The 19,959-nt window shown below is 39.7% G+C and overlaps 1 protein-coding gene across 1 annotated transcript in view; it reads left to right on the plus strand.

Moving 5' to 3' along the window:
• The window catches only part of LOC109229232 (testis-expressed sequence 10 protein-like), a 38,553-nt gene that overhangs the window by 8,742 nt on the left and 9,852 nt on the right, over positions 1-19,959 (plus strand). Inside the window, exons 8-14 of the mRNA XM_019394606.1 lie at positions 2,781-3,100; positions 7,653-7,784; positions 11,492-11,638; positions 11,948-12,034; positions 18,474-18,596; positions 18,730-18,847; positions 18,950-19,075. Coding sequence (XP_019250151.1) covers positions 2,781-3,100; positions 7,653-7,784; positions 11,492-11,638; positions 11,948-12,034; positions 18,474-18,596; positions 18,730-18,847; positions 18,950-19,075 — 1,053 coding nt within the window. The remainder of the gene's footprint in view (positions 1-2,780; positions 3,101-7,652; positions 7,785-11,491; positions 11,639-11,947; positions 12,035-18,473; positions 18,597-18,729; positions 18,848-18,949; positions 19,076-19,959) is intronic.

A 19,959-nucleotide genomic window follows, 5' to 3' on the forward strand; every position in this document is an offset into this window, starting at 1 on the left:
TTTAGCAATCCTAAGGAATTGATGATAGACAGTCATTTAAAGAAGTTCTAAATATTATTGTAAGGCAATTGTTATCGTTTTAGTAATGCTTGGATGTTGTTCCTGAGTCCTGAGTTCTAGCGTTCTAGTTTAATGATTTTCTAGGCCCATAGACTCTTATATTAGAACGATCTTATTGGTATAGTAGCAATGTGTGATCAAAGCACTCAACATATGCTATGTTTTTGGATGTAATGAATACGGTAAAAACTAGTAGTGTCAGCTGGACCGTAGGTAACTGTGGTTGCTATTAAGATACTTTGCTTCTGGACAAGAGTCGTTTAAGCTTTTTTTGCGGCACAGATTTTTGCAGCATAAATAAATTGATCTGGTTCTGTAGATTTTTTCTTTTTTTCTTTTTCTTTTAAAGGTAAGCAAAAGGTTTCATTTGTACTTGAATCAACCAGTTGCTCTATTTACTGCATAAATTCCAGTCTCCCTTTTACGAGTCTGCAGGTAAAGGAGCTGATAAGTTCTTTAGTATCCTCTTCATCATTCAATAGATCCCATTTATGCGGAAAAGCTAAAATATTTCAAACAATTGGCTCTCAGAAAATGTAATGGAGTGGCCCTTCCTTCAAAGCGTCTCTGATCTTTCTCTCCCGATGCTCCAGCAAATGCACCAGTGATCCAAACTTTCTTGAACTTCTTTATCTTCACTGCTTTCCACCTCATTACTGCTTCCTTCATATTGCCTGGTACGATCCGCTAGACCCCCATAAGGGATTTCTTTTTACAAACTCATGAGTCTTCCATATCTGCATAGTACACATAGCATATGCGACATATAGTAGTTCCTTTTCTGATCTTGCATCAGGCTTGACTATCATGTAGGGCTATGCAGCCAAAACAACATACTTTTATTGGTTATCTACAAGACACTTTTATTGGTTAGTAACCTGTGCAAACAGATAAGCAAGGCTTTTCTGCTTTCAGTTTCTTGCTGGCTCCTTGTTCTGAAGAGATTGTATCCACTTGATGGACAACTTCCTGTACAGTTGCCCCTCCAGATTAGTTAATCTTCCTTTGCTTCTTTCCACTCCACTCAATTCCAGCATTCCTAGCAGTTTGCCACATCATCTATCTCCCAGTCCCGACATTGGCCAAATTTGAGATTCAAATCAACCCTCTTCCTATACTGTGCAACAGTAACATCCTGTTGAGTAGCAATTCTGTTTAAGTTTAGAACTATTATATTAAAGGCCATGTCCCAACCATGACTTCTCCCAAAATCTCAGCGTTTTCCCATCACCCAAGTCAATGTTGAAATACTGCTTACCTTCTAACTGCCTTCCATACTCCTGTGCTAGTTGAACTAATTGCAACTACGAAGTCATAAGCTCTTTTTCAGTGCCTGACTTGTATAGGGAGAGCAAAGTGATAAAACCTTGAGCATAAGCTGGCATCGGCCTACTACCAACTTAAAAGGACAATTGTTGGGAGCTCTGATGCTAGGTCAGGAACAGTTTGAAACTCTTAAGGGTCGTTTAGTTACGGGATTAGGTCCCGGTATTGAATTTCAGATTGCGTCTACCCACTGTTTGGTTATTGGTATTAGTTAATACTGGTATAAATTTTATATCAAAATCTTGGTATTATCTATCCTATATAGAAGGTGGGATTATAATCCTGGTTATAATCCCAGGATTATAATCCTGGGATAACCTTATTTTGAACCAAACGGCCCCTTACTTGACTAGATGCTACACATTGTATAACTAAGAATATTTTAACACAACTAAACCAACACACATTGCTTATCTTGTCTGAACTGCCTTTTTTAGCTACATCATGTACTTTGTGAATCAATTACCAGGGCTATTCTTTTGGGAGGTAGGAGGCAAAAGAATATGGAGTTAACTCTATGCTTTATATGATTGGGTATAGTAGTCACATGACTCGGCAGTCTGGTTAAGCATGTTTGTCCTTTTAAAAGCAATGGTAAGAGATTAAAGAGATTGACTTGTGAGTTCCAAATTTAGCAATGCCTTTCACCTTTGATAAACAGCTTGAGACAAGAAATGCAGTTAGGGAAAAGATTCAGTATATCTAAACCGGTGTTATTAAAAGCCATCGTTTCGTCGCTTGCACAGCGAGGGTTATTGCTTCATATATGAAGTCATGCACTATAGAGAAGTGTGCACTTCAAACAATGGCTGTAAAGTGATCCAAACAAAAAGTGATCAGCTCTTTGAATCTTAACTTCGAAGAGTTGGATTGACATTGGCATTATTGTATATTGGATGTCGCAATGAGTTACTTTAATTGCAATTTGATTATCATAGTAATAAATTCACATATGTTTGGTATTTTTTGATTTTCTGTAAATAGTGTGCTTCACATCTAGTCCTTCATTTCATGCCCCAAGGGCCTTGTCCCTTTTTTGTGTATATCGCTATTAAACACACTGATCTGATCCCTGAGCATTGGAGGTCCAGAACGTATAGATTATAGAAGACCTTGGTTGAGAATTGGATTCTTCATGAATGATAATTTTGGTTATCTCTTGCTTTCATTTCCCTTTCTCTTCTGTTAAGGGCTCACTTTCTGTTCCCTTTTCGCTTCTTTTTGGTGAAGTTACTCTTTTTCTTAGAAAAGATAAAAGATGACCGCCTATTTCATCAAATTGTTCTGTGAGGATGAAGGAGGGGCTGTTAACATCTGCATTCATTATGACTTTATTTGGCTTTGTTTTTGTCGAGAATTGCTAAATCTGAATCCTGATGTCATTTGTTTTGTAGGTCTTTCTGGTGTTGTCAACAAGTTGACAGATCTCTTACCCATTCTAGTTAGCTGCTTCCAGGACTTTAGTCCACTGATACACTCCACAGCCCAGATAGATGCACAATCCTTCGATTGTATGTTGTCTTTACTTCAAAGCATTGATCTTGTGGTGAGGTTCTTTGTTCATGCGTCTGGCAAATATCAACAAGACTCCCAAAATCTGCCACCTCACCATAAAAACAACCTTAGCATATGTGACCAAAGTATTTCAGTAGTGAATTTAAAAAAGTTATGGGATGAGTTCCCCTTGAGTCCGGTTCATTGCTTGTCAGAGAAGGTACAGTTTCCTTCAATTATTTTTCTTCATCCATGCCGCTCTCTGTTTATTTTTTCTGTTTTTTTTTCTCGCTAGCTTTCCTCCCCCCCCCCCCCCCCCTGGAAATAAGGGAAAGAAAGAAATGGAAGGGAAATGTACACTTTCCTTCCCTTGTAAGTTTTCGAGAGAAAGAAGAAAGGAAGTGGAGAGTACCAATCTTCTTGTGGGACCCACCAATTTTTTTTTCTTCTATTTTCCTTCCTTGTACTTTTCCCTTACCTTCTCTAGCTGCCAATCGTAGGGTTCAATTTTACCCTTGAATTGTCACAGGCATTGGCTGGGCTGTGTTTGTATTTCTTTTCCTACTGCTTTTAGCTAGGCTAATATTACAAGTGTCCAGGTAATAGTGGCTGACGGAAAATAAAGAGTGTAATAGTGGCTCTAGCCTGAACATTCAGGTAGAAAGGCGAAGCATTGTGAATGCTTCTTTTCTGATTGAAAACATTATCTGACTCCGTACTTCATAGAAAAACACTATCTGACTCCGTTAGAAATTTTCAAATGTTATAATGCTTTGTTAGGTTAGCCAGAATGGTTACTCCTTCTATACTCTTTTCTTCAACACAAAATGAGAAAAATCACAAGTCTATTTGGAAATTAAAAACAGAGCAGAATGCTAATGATCTTACTCAACACATAAATTGAAGGGATGGTTATTATTTGCAAAACAATGTCTATGCATCTCATTGTTCAGCGTTAGTCGCTAGTGGTATTGCTGTTTGTTATAGAGCAGCAAGCTACAGTGGCACACACTGTATATAAAGAAATCACATTTTTTGTTAAGTAAATAAGATTTGTATTGGTTAGTTGCACTAAGATGCTGCATAACAGGGTAAGTCAGGAGCCTTACAACGACCAAGCCCCTTGCTGGTCTTATCAGTGAGCTGACGGAGGAATTCCAATAAACTATCTACATCATGTTCATTTTGAAACTTACACGAAAAGGCCAGAAAAGAAAGACTACTGTACTTTAGCTTGTCGATGTTTTCCTTTCTGCCCTCAAACTTCTATGATATCTTCCTTCCAAATTGACCACCATATACATATAGGAATAGTTCTCCAAAACTTCTTCTTTCCTTCCCTAGTTCCTTTCCCAGTCCAGCAAAAAGGAGTTCTTTAGTTGTTCTTGGCATAACCAATTTGACTCCAAAAATAGTGAGGTGCATCTGCCATAGCTTTGTTGCAACTGCAACAGTGTAGAAATAGGTGATTCGCATCTTCTATGTCTCTTTCACACCCGAAGCATCTATTGCTCAGGGTTAAACCTCTGTGCTAGAGGTTAGATTGAGTGAATACAGCTTCATGTGCCATCGTGCAACCGACGTAAGAGACCTTGTAAGGTGCTTTACTTCCATATTTTCTTCATTCACCACCTCTGAAATTTTCTATTGAGCTGGGATAAAGTCTTGTAGCAGGTACTTGCTGTGAAGATGCCATCCTTCTGATGTGTTCAGTGCAAAAGATCCATCATGATGTATTGCATTTGATAGCTGTTCAGTGCTTGTAGGAGTTGAGTTAGTCTCTCTATTTCGTTTCATCTAAAACAGAACTCATGCACCGAGCCACTGTGGTTAGTGGGTCTTGAGCAGAGCTATACAGATCATAGAGTTCTTCCTCCAAAGGTGATTGTCCTATCCATGTATCCTGTCAGTGCCAGAAAGAAGTGTTCCTGCCATCTCCAACTGTTATCATGATGTTGTTGGCAAAAAGACTCTATAGACCTCTGATATGCCTCCTGGATCCATTGCCGTGTGGTCTGCTCACTTCCTTAGTACACTAGTTCTGTTGCTGTCCATACTTTTCAGTAACAGTGTCTTCCAAAGAGCATCTCTGGGGAGGTTGTATCTCCAATGCAAAATTGAGGAGCAAACTCTTGTTGTGTAGCTTTATATATATTACTCCCATGGGTCTATTTACCTTGCTTTTAATAACTGTTTCCCATTTTTCGAAATGAAAAGCTTTCCTTTCCTGTTGCCTCCTTCCCTCAAAGAGAGTCCCTTTTGATTTTGTCTAGCTTCTACATCACTGGTGATGGAACTGTGAAGAGTCACGGTGTATGTTCGAAGGACATCTCGAATACTGTTGATTGACACCATTATTTCCCGAGAGATATGAACTGTTTCTTCCCATTTGACAACTTCTTTCATGTGTGTCCAAAATGCCTTGCCATGTCTCTGTAGCTTCGAATCTGGTTTCAATAGGGCATCTAAGATACATGATCGGTAGAGTTCCTATCTTGCAACCAAGAGTGTCTGCTAATATTGCAACAGAATGAATAGAATTTGCTCCAGTATGTTACGTTTCCCTAGGTTTATGTGTAAAAGCTTCAAAAGGTACTAATGAAAGCATTAACTACACCTGCCTTCCATAAGTTCACAGACAATTTTCTGAAGCCATGTTGCTAGATAACCGTATATCCAAAATTATGACTAAGGTGGTGACAACTGATTTGCTTTTACAGAAAAGTAATGAAGCATTAACTATGTTACTGTTTGAACCAAAACTACACTTTCTGCCTTCCCTAAGTTCAGAGACACTTACTATTACTATATATGCAAAATTATGACTAAGGTGGTAACAACTGATTTGCTTTTCCAAAAGCCGTATTCATTTGGCTCGGCACTTCCATATGGACAAAGAAATGGACAACTGAATGTACTCGATCCTTATAATCTTTCTGATTCACTTAGGTGAATAACAAGTTATCTTCGAAAGAAGTTCTCTTGTAAAATACTCCAAAAATAGGGACTGATAAAGATAGAAAGGCACACAAACACTCATAGGCATATAAACCCCCAACAGAAAATTGGAAAGCTAAACAGAATATACCTGAAAATTGCGTAAATGTAACTTCTCTTTTTTGCCTTCTGTTACATCGGTTCAAGTTCCTCAAATGGTCTCGTTTTCTTGATGTCAATGATTGAGGGAGTTGCCTGAGGCCTGATGGCTGTTTAAAATCCACTAATCCAGTTCAAGTGTTTTGCCTTTAGCATTGCGCCTTATCCTTCCTTAAACAATAATGATAAGAAAGGCGATCAAGGGTCCCCTTGCTCCAATCCTCCATGCATAGGAGAAAAAACCTTCTGGGGACCCTTTAGTGATGACTGAGAACCCGACTGTTGTTGTATGAAACCCAATCCGACTTATCCATTTATCCTGTATTATCAGTTTCAACATGTTGAGGAGAAAACCCAATTTGCAGAGTCAAAAGCTTTTTCCAGGTCTATTTTGCGCAGGAGTACGTTGATTCTCTTTTTTATCTTAGTATCCAGTAGGTGATTTGTAATTAGGATTGTGCCCGTTTTTGTCTGCCGTTGATGAATGCCATTTATGGCTCTGCCACCAGCTCCTTTATCACCTTTTTCAAAGAATCTCTCCAATATGCTGTTTGGTCTGAAATATTTTAGTCCCTTAGCAAGCAACGTGTGGGGCTTTTAGGCTCCTCTGAAAAGATTCATGTTGATGAAAGTTGTTTATGGCACTCATGAGATCTTCATTGATTACTGTCTAGCACTTTGGTAGAATGTTAGAAAGAAATCATTATGGCTTAGGGCCTTGTCGCCAGCACATTCTTTTATTGTCTCTGCTACTTCTTTCTCCGCAAGGGCTTTGCATCCAATTGCTCTGCTATGCTATGATTTGTTGGATGCTATGATCCCGAGAAAGTCTCCGTATCTCGATTTCTTTGTGCAAATTTGTATAGAATTCCAGGATACATGACTTTATCTCATGCTGCTCCTCTGTGACTCCTGTTTCTTTGGTTTTTTTAATCTTGTCAATGTTATATCTCCTTTGGGTATTAGCGTTTCTGTCCCTTGCTTGAGTCACATGCACCTTGACTTTTGTCTCCAGGAGATTTCTTCACATCTAGCAATCTCTTGTAATTCCAGTTCTAAGCAAGTCTTTGCATGAGTTCTTCTTCAGTCATTTCTCTTTCCTCTGCTTCTCTGTTGACTTCTAAGATCTTCCGGAGTATCTTACCCTTTCAATTTTCAGATTCCCATATTTCATTCTTTCATATCTCTCTTTAGAGATGCTGGTTTATTAGCAAATATGAAATCAGGTCTCCCATCGAACAGGTAAGAATCCATGGTTGCTTTACCATCTCCATAAAGCTATCTGCCTTGAGGCGCATATTTTCAAACTTGAAATATGAGCTTCTTGCCTTCTTCTCTCCCACTGTCCGCATTGTAGTAAGATAGAGCTGTGTGATTGAGGATTTCCTCCTGATAGGTAATATCTATGTCTTTATAAACAGGTCTTGAATGCTTGAACTTATTCTAAACAAAACATCTTTTCAAGAGTAAAGGTAAAGGAGATTACGAGTTACCTTGTTGAAAGCCTTATTTATTGCTTAAATTTTCATACATCTGCATCCTCGGCAATCATCATCATTGTGTAATGGATGCAATAACTTTTCTTCTTTCTTTATTTCCTTTTGCTTTTCGTCCTTTTGTTCATTGAAAGTAATTTTTCTCTGATTGCTCTATCTTTTTCCTTTTGCACATTGCAGGACGGTGACCGATATTTCACACTGAATATTGCGATTACAGAAATATTTTTGCAACTAAGTTATGGGTCCAAATTATCTCCTGCATTGTTGGAAAGATTTCTGGAGTTCATCGAGAGTTCTCTATCTGAAAAGGTTTGTGATGTAGAATTTATAAAAATTCAGCACAAAAACATTAAGTTCAGCTGGTTGTAATATTTTGTGCCTATCACTGAGAAGCAAGCCCGTTATTTAGTTTAAAGAAATAGAAAACTTGGGTGTTACATTAGAGAACTAAAGGACAATAGTGTTGATGTGGGGTTAATATAGGATATAATTTGAATGATAATGATGTTCCAGGTTCTGTTAGAGTTTGGACAGCTCGTAGAACCCAGATACAGAGGGCAGATCAGCAGGGGATAAGAGAATCAAGACCGACAAAACACATGAGAAGAAGCAGAAGAAAAATACAGGAAACAGATCACGTAATATTTCTGAAATATTTTTTTGGCTCAGGTCAACTGAAAAACAAAGCATTATATGCTTCATAAAGGAAAATTGAGGGAATAATAGCTTGGAAATTAAAAGGGAATGAGGTAGATCTAAACTCACATGGAAGGGGGTTATTTCAAAGGACCTATAATAAAAGACCTACAATCTTAGCTTAAAAAAAGAAAGAAATATCCGGAAAAAAAAGGGAAGCAAAGAATCCATAAGAATGTCATGAACTAGTAGGGATTATGGTTTAGTTGTTGTTGCGTTGAAATTAGGTTCAGGTGGGTATAAGTGTGGGATTTAAAGTTTTTAGATGATTTATAAATTGCTTTAAAGACAATTACTTTATCAATATTGGAATTAGTGGGCCTGAGTAGAGTGGAATATATAAAGGATTCGTATTGCCTACCTCAATTAGTTTGGAATTGAGGCCTAGTGGATTGACTCACTGATTGATTGATAGCTTGGTAATTAAAAGCTGTGAACCTGTAAAAGATTAAGAATTTGGACAGTGAAAGGTGCAAAAGTAACAGAGGAATGGGAGTGCGTTTACTGAAGTTACTTCATAACTATATCATCTCGAGGAATAAAGACTCGTCCATAATTGTAATTGAGTAAAATAAACAGAATGTTTAATGATGAGATACTGAGTGCAGTTCATAAAATAAAATCGTGAAGCATCACTTAACCAATCGAACCTGTAAAATCATAATATTTCCGTGTTGGAGTACTTTATGGCTTCACAGCGATTTATTTGCAGTCAGAAACAGCTCTTTGCAATATGTAAACAAAGTTATGTACTAATATGACCAGATGTCAGTTTGCCAGTAGCTGTATTTAAATCCATCCCACCCTATGTCTTTAACTTGGCTGAGAGCAGAGTACAAGAACGGTTTTTCACTTCCTAAAATTACAAATATTTCCTTCTATCAGAAAGGGCATTTTCAATTTTATATTATTAAGAAGATGGTAGAAGAAGATCTTCTTTTATATGCTCAGATTATATTAAATAATCTTCTTACTTTTGAACACATGCACATTTGAGTAAGAAAAATTGTAGGAGCTTTTTATCTTGCTGAGTGTGGTGGCTCCCTTTAATGCTCAATCAAGATCTGGGTGGTTTGGTTTCTAGAGACTAATAGGAGTGTTTACATACGTATAAGTAAGCCCTTTACTCTGTATGCAGAGAACCATAGATAGATATCTTGCTTCAAGGTTAACAGGTGTAATTTTAGGTCTTTCAGGAAAAACTCAACAAGCTTAGAAGCAATTTCTGTTTTTTTTTTGATAAGGTAAATTGTATTAATCAAAAGGGAGAGAACTCCCGTATACAGGAAGTATACCAAAAAGTAGAGAATTTATATCAGAACATGATTCTCTATTCTTCTATACAAATAGGGGCTATATGAGTGCACCGAAAAACGATCAAAGATAAAAGACTATTCTTAAGATGTGAAAAAGGAGACTCAATCACCTTAAAAGCTCTCCTATTTCTCCCCCCCAAAACTATCCAGATGAGAGCTAACGGGGCGAACTTTCATGCCTTTTGCTTTCTTCTTCTACGAAAACCGGCCCAGCTATATAACATTTCCTTTACAGAAGCAATTTTTGTAAGAGCATGTTAGATGGAACTAATTAAGAAAAATTGTTCCCGACATTGTTCAATCATTGTCAGTGTCTCTTCAATGTTTGCTAGGTTTGCAGCTTACCTCCTGACTGTGGTGAAAAGTTGTCTGCACTCTGTTCTCCTTCGTTGCTGAACTCAGTGAGCTTGTTTTACTTGCCCCTGTCTATCAAAAAGAAAGAATAAAATGTTTACATGAATTAATGATACTTAAGTCACATTTTTCTAACACTTTAGTAATGTAATGCAGGTAAATCCACTGACAATAGCCCTTCACAACAGGAAAGAATAAATAAACTAGCTTTGGCCATAAAATTAATGCACAATGGGTAGAGCTTGAGATAAAAATCTGAACTTTAATCATTATTGCTTACTTATTAGAGAAAAGGCATAAGTTGCCCCTTAAACTTGTCCGGCATAATAATTTACTCACTTTAACTTTACGGGCGACCCATCACCCCACTATTCTTGTTTGAAGCGAATTTATTTACCCCCTAATATGTCACAACCATATCCGATCAAAACTGTATTTTACACACGCTTACACGTGTCGTTACCATATTTTTTCCTTTTTAATTTTTTTTTCACTAGAATGAACCCTTCCCCTCGCTCCACCCCATTTTTTTCCTCTTTTCTTCCTCCCGGCTTTTGTTCCCCCCTTGAGTAGACTACTCGAAATAATATAAAAAATAATGGAAGAATTTGGAAATTAGCTACATCTAATTAAGAACCCGTAAACTATTTGTCAAGCCTATTGGATTTTATAAAAAAAGTTCATATGCTGGTGATTAGAATGGAAAATGCCATGTTATTGTTCTTTATAGCTTCTCATGTTCTATGCCATGATTAATCTTTGGAGATTGTCTTTGGAATTAAATGTCAGATTTGAATGGCATATTTTAGCTAAATCTTTTTAGGTTGAATGTTGCAGTAATTTTTGGAATTTGGGTATGGAGAGAAATGAGGGAGACTGGCAGCGAAAGGGCCAACGATGGAAATGAGAATGTAGGTTGTTGGTGGAGTTTGGAATTTTAGTTGATGGAGAGGTTTATGTGAGGTGATGGAGATGATGAAAATGGGAGCGAAAGAGGTCGGGTGGTGACAATGATTTTCCGGCCAAACACCGGCCAAATCTTGGTCGGACAGTTATGGTGGTTTCGCCATTGAGGACCAGAGACCTTAAGATTAAGGAGAACAGAAAAAGAAGAAAAGGACAAAAGAAAAAAGAGAGTAAAGAATAAGAAAAAATAAAATATGCAAAATTATTAAGGATCAGTAATTAAGTATAATTAGCTAACAACACTCAATTGAAGTATGACACGTGTACAGATTAGTTAGTTTTTCACAGTTTCTTTCTTTCACGCGCCTATGGGAATGTGAAGACACATTCTTTGCCTAGTCACCTTTTAGGCGGTAAATAAATTCGCTTCAGACAAGAATAGTGGGGTGATGGGTCGCCCGTAAAGCTAAAGTGTGTAAATGACTTTGCCGGACAAGTTTAAGGGGCAACTTATGCCATTTCTCTACTTATTAAGCTCAAAGATAAATTCTTAGAAAGCTCAAAGCTAGATTTTAGGAGTTAAGTGGTTTTACCCCAAAAAGCTTCGAATCTTTGAAAATTTATGCTTTACTTTTTTCCAGTTTTCTCTCTCCTGTTTATTCAAGTTGTCTCTTTAGATGAGTATGTGTGTCTTAGCCCTAAATCCTGATGGTGTGCTGTAATAGAATGCCTACCACGCTGCAGATTTGCAATGGCAGAGAGGCCGGTAAAGTTCATCATGAGAAGCATTTAGTTCCACTGGTTGCTTTTACCCCAAAACTTATTATGCAAGTGTCTGGTACTTGGAAGTCTTTGATCAATGATGGTGCTTGGAAGTCTCGTATCCTTCAGGTTTGCACAATAAACTGAAAACCTATATTTCAACTCACGTGTCTCTGTAGTAACTTCTTCAATTTGTTTTTCTTGATTTATGGTTCAGTCTTGTCAAATTTCAAACAACTGTAATTTTCAGTTTTAGTATCACATATTAGAGATATTGAAAAAAATATTATGATGTGGGATATCTCTATATTCTGTAGGCATGTCCTCTATTATTATCTGTATTTAGACCCTAGAATTATGATCCCCTTTTGATTTGTTTTTCATGTGTTAAATGCTGCCAGTTTTTGTAGTAGTATTAAAATTTTCACTTGATTGCAGGCTTTCACGACAGTTTTGCAGAAATGCAGTCCAGAGTCCTCAATGAAATTGGTTTGCCTTTCTGCTATTGAGGAAATGCTACTTCCTGTAAGATTCCTATCAAATGAATGCACATTTTTCATATTCCTAGCATGCCATTGGAGTGTTCACATTTTTATTCATGATAACTCCTTGCAGAGGCATATCCAGTATTTTAAGATCATGGGTGCACCTATGATTTTGACATAAAATTAATACTTGTCATAATGCGAGTGACGTAAATTTTTTTTTGATATTTTATGACTTATTTTTATTTTTAGAAAACATTATTCAAAGAGATAATTAACCATAATCTTAGTAAACTAAATTTATTTTTCATTAATATTATCAATTATAATTTGTACAAATATTAATGCCGTTAAAATTAGAAACCTATGCAAGTTTTAGGATAAAAAGAAGCACGAAAAGATCAAAACGCTTTGGAGCATATGATTACGTCTTTTAAGTGAATTGCTTACCAAAAAAGAAAACTGCATTTCGTTCTAAGAGAAATTGGAATAAAAATAATTAAGCAAGTTTCTTTGTATAACTTATAATAGATCTTACACTCGCATAAATTATTTATTTTTTTAATTAATTAATAGTTTAACAAAATTTATGTAGTAGTTTAAAGTTCATATCGATCTTGACAGCTTTGACAGAGATGCTCCCAGACACAACTCCCGAGGCATCTCTGTACCATGAATCTTAGGGTTCTACCACCACCCGCAGATAGCCACCCCCATCGCAACCAAAACCCAGCAAAAACCTCCGACCAAGGGCCACCCACGCGCCCTCACGCGCAGCCCACTTCCAGCGACCACTCCGCCATGCGCCGATGCGTGAGGAATATTCCGGCCAGATCCCGACCGGCCGCCTTTAGACAGCCTGTTCAAGAGGCTATTTCGAGCCTACCCATCAAACTTTCTCCAAATCCGACGACTTTCTCTATTTTCCGACGACGGGGAGGTTTTTTCTGACCTGATTTCAAATTTTCTTCTTCAGTCAGCCTCAACGCGAGCTCTTCGGGATGACCACTTTTAGAAATGGTGGACTCTTCAGAGAGAAACTCATACTTCTCTCTAGAATCTAGAAAACTGAAAAAAATGTCTTATATCAAAGCTGCCTCTTGGTCAACCCTAGAACTTGAGGGAAGATGTCATCGAAAGCTCGACGTAGGGCAGGAGCCCCACTTCTTGCTGTCTGAGGAGCACACTCTCAGGCGCAAGGGTTTCTTGAAATCTTGTCTGATTGGATATTTCTCCAAATGGGTTGGTTCTCCAGAGGCTGTTAGGAATTGGGCTGCAGATGCATGGAATATCAATGACGGGCTGAAAATAACGCAACTGGGGGATACGAAATATCTCTTTCGATTTCTTGACGAGTCTCAAGCTTCAGAAATTCTTGTTAGAGGAAACAGATGGTTTGATGAGAACTTTTTACATCTAGACAGATGGGTGGAGCACGATGGGTGTCTCGACCGTCGTTTCACCGGCGAAACATTGGTAGTCAACATGGTGGGTCTCCCGGTGCATCTTTGGTGCCTTGACCTCTTCAAGAAGTTTGGGGAAAATGGGGGCTTTATTGATGTCACTTGCAGCCTACATGATCTATCGCGAGTGAGGATTGTGGTGAGGAAAGGGGGCAGAATCTCTGTCTCCATTGTGGTGGAAGATGGCTACCTGAGTTATAGGGTGTGGCTGAGCCCTGAATTTTACCCTATCTTTATGCCCGTGATAGTGGCAGAAGAAAAGGGAAGGTCAAATAGAAGGGAGGGGAGGGGAAATAAGTCTCTGAGGGGAGGGGAGGGCTCACCGGATCAGTGGTCTAAGCCAGAATCAGATGTTAGATCGAGAAGAGACGAGAGGTTTGAATTTGGGAGAAGAAGACAAAATTTCAACAGGAGGGAAAGACGTGAATGGGTTAGTGATGCGGGCTGAAAAGCTAGAATGGGCCGGTCATCTTCTAATTATCCTAGGGCCAGGCAAGTTTTCAGCAAGTATAGGCTTAGGCCTTCTCACATGGGCCCAGTTACTTTTCCCAATTCTATTAGAATTGATCCTATGGGGCCTAGATTATTTCAAGTTGCGTCTGTTAAGGCTCCTAAGCATATGGAAACAGTCGTTCTTCCTTCTTCTGCCAATGGTGCTACACACAGTGGCATTTCTGCATCGAGCTCTAGTGACCTTCGCCCTTCTTCGATGGCCGCTGCTTCAGGGGCGGCACCGGCTATAGATAGTGCTGTTATTCCACGGCCTCCCGCCTCTGATGGACCCAGCTCCATCGCCCCCTCATCTGCTCCTGGGCTTAGTTGGGTTGAGGCTACACTTCAAGCTTTTTCTTCTTCTGGGAAGATCGTTGAGCATGCCCCATCTGATGTTAGTGTCAGACCAGTATTTCCAGTTAAGATGCCGCCAAGGGCTCCATGCTCTCCTCCTTCCTGCTACTTTACTGGTGTTCCTGGTCATTCATGTAGCAGCGGGGTGCTAATTTCAGAGATTGATACCCCTCAAGGAAATGGCGAGATCCTTTCGGCACCTAATGTTCCTATTGCTAGCAATGCTATGGTCTTGTATTCCTCCGGTAGGGGCAAGGAAAGGATACATATAGAAGATGCATGGTAGAAATTATCAAGAACTCCTCATGGGTGCACCTATGATTTTGACAAAAAAGGATATGCCTTTCTGGATGGAGGATAAACTATTAAACTTTGGGAAGTTTCTTGGTGTTTCTTTTGAAGGGAAGGAAGATAGGGTGTTAGAACTGTTGAGGGAGATTGAGCAACAATCTTGTTATGATGGTGCAGGGAAGGAGTTGGGTCAAGGTGTTAAGCAAAATAATTTAGGGTTTGTAGTGGTGTACCAGAGAAGGGGCCGGGTGTGTGACAGGAGGAAGGGAGCTCGGTTAGAGGGGGTGGGGAGAAGGGGGATATTGTTTCTTATGGAAGTTAAGATTCTTTCATGGAATGTGAGGGGATGAATGATTCAAACAAAAGGGCCATCATCAAAGTGGGAGTTAGAGAGTGGGGTGCTAACCTAGTCTGCTTTCAGGAGACAAAAATGGATGTTTTGTCGGATGTGATTGTGAGGAGTGTCTGGGGAGTTAGTTGGGTAAAATATGACCGGGTTCCAGCAGTGGGAAGTGCCGGTGGCATTCTTCTAATTTGGGATGATAGAAGCTTGGAGGTAAAGGATATTAAGAAGGGAGTTTTTTCTTTAGCAGCTCTTGTCAAAGATAGAGTGAGTGGGGTGGAGTGGGGATTTGGGGGGTGTACAGACCGTTAGGAGAAGGGTCCAAGGTGATTTTCTTGGAGGAACTGGCCAATATGATGGGGGAATGGGACATTCCATGGGTTCTGGGGGGAGACTTTAACACTATTAGATTCCCGGAGGAGAGATTAGGATGTAGTATGTTTTCGAGGGCCATGGAGGAGTTTTCTAACTTCATCAATGATCACTTTCTCATTGATCTTCCTCTGTCCGGGGAAAGGTTTACTTGGGCCAGGACGGAGGATTCCAACTCAAGATCTAGACTCGGTAGATTTCTAATATCGCCCTCCTTGGATGAGTTGGTGCCGAATGTGCTGCAGATTCCTTTACCTAGGCTGACTTCGGATCATTTGCCTGTCTTGCTAGATGGATGCAGAGGGAGGGGGGTTCGTGCTCCCTTCCGATTCGAGAACATGTGGTTGAAGGTGCCAGGATTTGGTGACAATGTGAAAGAATGGTGGACAAGCTATGGGGTATCAGGGACACCTTCATTCCGTCTTTCGAAGAAACTTAAATTGCTCAAGGGAGATATTATTAGGTGGAATAAGGAGGTTTTTGGGAGGGTAGAGGTTAAAATGAGGGAGCTTATGCATGAATTAGGGGACCTAGAGAGAGGGGAAGGGGCGAGGGAGTTAGATGAATCTGAGAAAGAGAGATTGAGGGAGGTTAAGAGGGAAATAGTCGAGTTAGCTATAGCTACGGAGACTAGTTGGCGGCAAAAATCGAGGCCGCTATGGTTAAAGGGAGGGGATTCGAATACCAAATTTTTTCATAGGGTGGCGGTTGCAAATCGAAGGAGGAACTTCATAGAGTCCTTAGTTGTGGATGGGGTGAGGATTGAGGGAGAGGAGGAGGTAAAAGGGGCGATAGTGGGGTTTTATGAGAACTTATACAAAGAGGAAGTTAGTTGGAGGCTGACTTTGGGGGGAATAGAGTTCAACCACATAGGGGAGGGAGACAGTGAGTGGCTAGAAAGGGCTTTCGAGGAGGAGGAGGTGCACGAGGCTGTGTCGAGTTGTGCTGGTGATAAGGCCCCCGGCCCTGATGGTTTCTCCTTGGCCTTCTTCCAGCTCTGTTGGGACACCATCAAAGGGAAGTTGATGGAAGCCATTGAATACTTCCCATGTGAATGGTGTTTTTGAGAGAAGTATCAATGCTTCTTTTATTACTATTGTGCCTAAGAAAGGTGCATTTTCTATCAGTGACTACAGGCCTATAAGTCTCGTGTGGAGCATTTACAAGATTATTTGTAAAGTGCTTTCCAATAGACTCAAGAAGGTTTTTGACGTGTCTGTTTCGTCCTCCCAAAATGCGTTTGTGGAAGGTAGGCAGATCCTGGATGCCGCTTTGGTGGCAAATGAACTTGTAGACTCCAGAAGGAAAAATAGAGATCCCGGCTTACTATGCAAGTTGGACCTTGAGAAGGCTTTCGACCATGTCAATTGGGAGTTCCTGGATTTCATTATGATGCGGATGGGGTTTGGGGCAAGATGGAGGGGATGGATCAAGTTCTGCATTTCCTCAGTCAGATTCTCTGTCCTGGTTAATGGTAGCCCGTGTGGTTTCTTTAGCAGCTCCAGCGGTCTCAGGCAAGGAGACCCCCTATCCCCCATGCTATTCATTCTAGTGATGGATGCTTTGAGTAAAATGATGGATCGAGCGGCGGGCGGAGGCTTCTCGAGAGGATTCTCAGCTCCAATCGGGGTGCCCAGTGCCCGAAGAGTCTCTCATTTGCTTTTTGCGGATGACACCCTGGTTTTCTGTGTTGCCGATATGGATCAGTTGACCTACCTGAAGCAGGTCTTGCAGTGGTTTCAGATAGTATCAGGTCTCAAAATCAACCTCGGCAGGTGTGAGATTTTTCCGGTGGGTGAGGTTGCTAACATCGATGCTTTGTCTTATGTTCTCATATGTAAGGTGGGCTCCCTTCCCACTAATTACCTGGGTCGCTTCGCATAAGGATACTACGGTTTGGAATCCAGTGATCAAAAGGGTTGAAAAAAGATTAGCAGGCTGGCAGAAACGATACTTGTCAATAGGCGTAAAGTCCTTTTACCAGAGTATATTGGTGAGAGAGGATGCCTCTTTTCCATACTCCTCGATCTGGATTCCTAAGGCGCCCACGAAGGTGTGCTTTTTTGCATGGCTAGCGGCTAGGGGAGTGATTTTGACTGCTTAGAATCTGCAAAAGAGGGGAATTACACTTGTTAGTTGGTGGTATATGTGTAAAAGCTCAGGGGAAGAAGTTGATCATCTTTTGTTGCATTGCCCTGTGTCCTCGGCTTTGTGGAGGGCGACCCTGAACCTTTTTGGTGTTCAATGGGTGATGCCAAGCACTGTAAAGGAAATGCTATATAGCTGGGCCGGTTTCCGTAGAAGAAGAAAGCAAAAGGCGTGGAAGTTCGCCCCCTTAGCTCTCATGTGGATAGTTTGGGGGGAGAGAAATAAGAGAGCTTTTGAGGGGATTGAGTCTCCTTTTTCACATCTTAAGAATAGTCTTTTATCTTTGATCGCTTTTTGGTGTACTCATATAGCCCCTATTTGTATAGAAGATTGGGCGTCTTTTGTAGAGAATCATGTTCTGATGTAAATTCTCTACTTTTTGGTATACTTCTTGTATACGGGAGTTCTCTCCCTTTTGATTAATACAATTTACCTTATTAAAAAAAAAAAGTAGTTTAAAATAAAAATAAATCTTAATTAGAAGTAATCAATAGCTAATCTCTAAATTCTTAAGCTATTGTATACCATAAAGCCTTGAAGAATTAATCAGCTTGGATGCAATCAAGGAGAGAATCAGTAAAAATAATAAGAAAAGGCAAAAGAAAAAAAAAAGAATGGAAAATAGAAGAAAAACCGAGCAAAAAACTTAATAGCACATGTGACCATAGGTGTTAAACTGAGGCACCAAATGTCAAATTTGACCATGGGTGCCTTCTGCCCTATATAGCAAAATATGGAAAATTTTACTCTAAAATATATTTTTATTTGTAAGTAGGATGGGTTCACAGGCCCCAAAATTCTTAATGTGGATACGCCCCTGACTCCTTGTTTTTAATTGAAGGGCGAACTCCTTTTGTCTGGTTGCTATTATTTGTTTAATTGAAGGAAAAGCCCTGTATTAGCAGTCATCAGAATGAGTAACTGGATTAGCTTTTGTTGCTAGGCAATTAGCACAATGTTGATGTGCCTGTATGCTTTCTTCGTTGAATCTAATGTCAAATTTCGTGTGATTGTAGGAGCAGGATTGGCTTTATCTGGATCCTAAGGATCTTGAAATATTTAATCATCAAACTGCATGGATAAGGGAGCTTCCAAAGCTGTTAGTCCTCTTAGGTGATAAACACCCATTACATGCAAAGGTACCTACTTAGCTACCACCATACTGGTCTTACTCTAGATGAAATTTATGGCATATGCATATCCATTTGCTCTACAAGTTTTCATATTTAGCTGAACCATCATCTTTGTCTCCCCCATAATTGCCTCTTGTAGGCTGTGTTACGTCTTCAACTTCGTCTTGGACAAGCTGCTAGTTTGAATGGTCCACTGGCAAAAGAATATGACAATATGCAGCACATAATACGAGATTTTTACTGCACCTGCCTCAATGGTACTTAAGATTCATTCTGATATTCCATATTTTATTTCTTTCATATTTCTTAATCTCACATTATTAATTCCTCACATGCTAACCCTTTTTCTTGCACTGTAGGAACTGTAAGCTATGGTCCGTTCATGAGGCTTCCTAGAGATATTCAGGAGCTCTCAATATGCTGCCTATATTACTTTTCTTTCTTGGACACTGTGCTACTTCAACCTTTAGTCTCATGTTGCATATGTAAGTTTAACTCCTCGACATCACTGATTTTTATCTTTATAACTAGATGAAAATGCCAAGGTCTTTTACAGAACTAACTGGCGCTCAAATTGTGAATTGTTTGAAGTGTGTGACCATCTAATCTAAAAGTATATGTTTAAGCTCTTAGAGAGAGCACACTATACATAATTATCTCTTCAACACGCCCCCTCACTTGCGAGCCTGATTCTTTTTCGTGGGTCAAGCACGCGGAAAATCTTTTTGATAATGGGTGGCGGTGAGACTTGAATCCATGAATTTTGCCTACTCTGGTACCATGTTAAATAGAAAAAAAATAACTTCTCATTGACTTTGTATGGTTAGGTATACCATTTGAGCCATGCTGGCACTGGGATTTTCCCATTTGGCTAGTGTTTCCATGTTGATTGTCAACCCAATTTCAGATCAAGATTATGACCCGTGCTCCCATATCAGCAACACAACTTAATATCCCTTCCTATGTTCTTAGCTCAACACTGGTGACTGCCTCCCTCCCCTTGCATTTTATAGCAGCCTTGTCATATGCCTTGCAGCTTCTATCTCATTCTCAAGTCTCAAGTAGTCCAAGATAGATTACTTCTTCCCAAGAAGCTGCCCCATCGATGCGTCCCATCATCCACATTTATGCAGTGTGACTCCCCCTGTATTCGAACTTCCTCTGGAGAAATCAATGCTCTATCGACGAAGTCTGTGCACAAACTTTTTTTTGGTGAAGTTCTTTATCTGCTGCAGATCTTCATAATCACTGATGTAAAATTGATATCTACATCAAGTCTTGGAATTTAATTGCAGCACGGTCAGATGCGCTAGCTGCAGCATATGCAATGTTAAATCCTCCAAGTAAACTTGTTTTCCACAATCTTAGA

This window comes from Nicotiana attenuata, chromosome 7, assembly GCF_001879085.1.
Source record: "Nicotiana attenuata strain UT chromosome 7, NIATTr2, whole genome shotgun sequence".
In the NCBI taxonomy this organism is placed as follows: Eukaryota; Viridiplantae; Streptophyta; class Magnoliopsida; order Solanales; family Solanaceae; genus Nicotiana; species Nicotiana attenuata.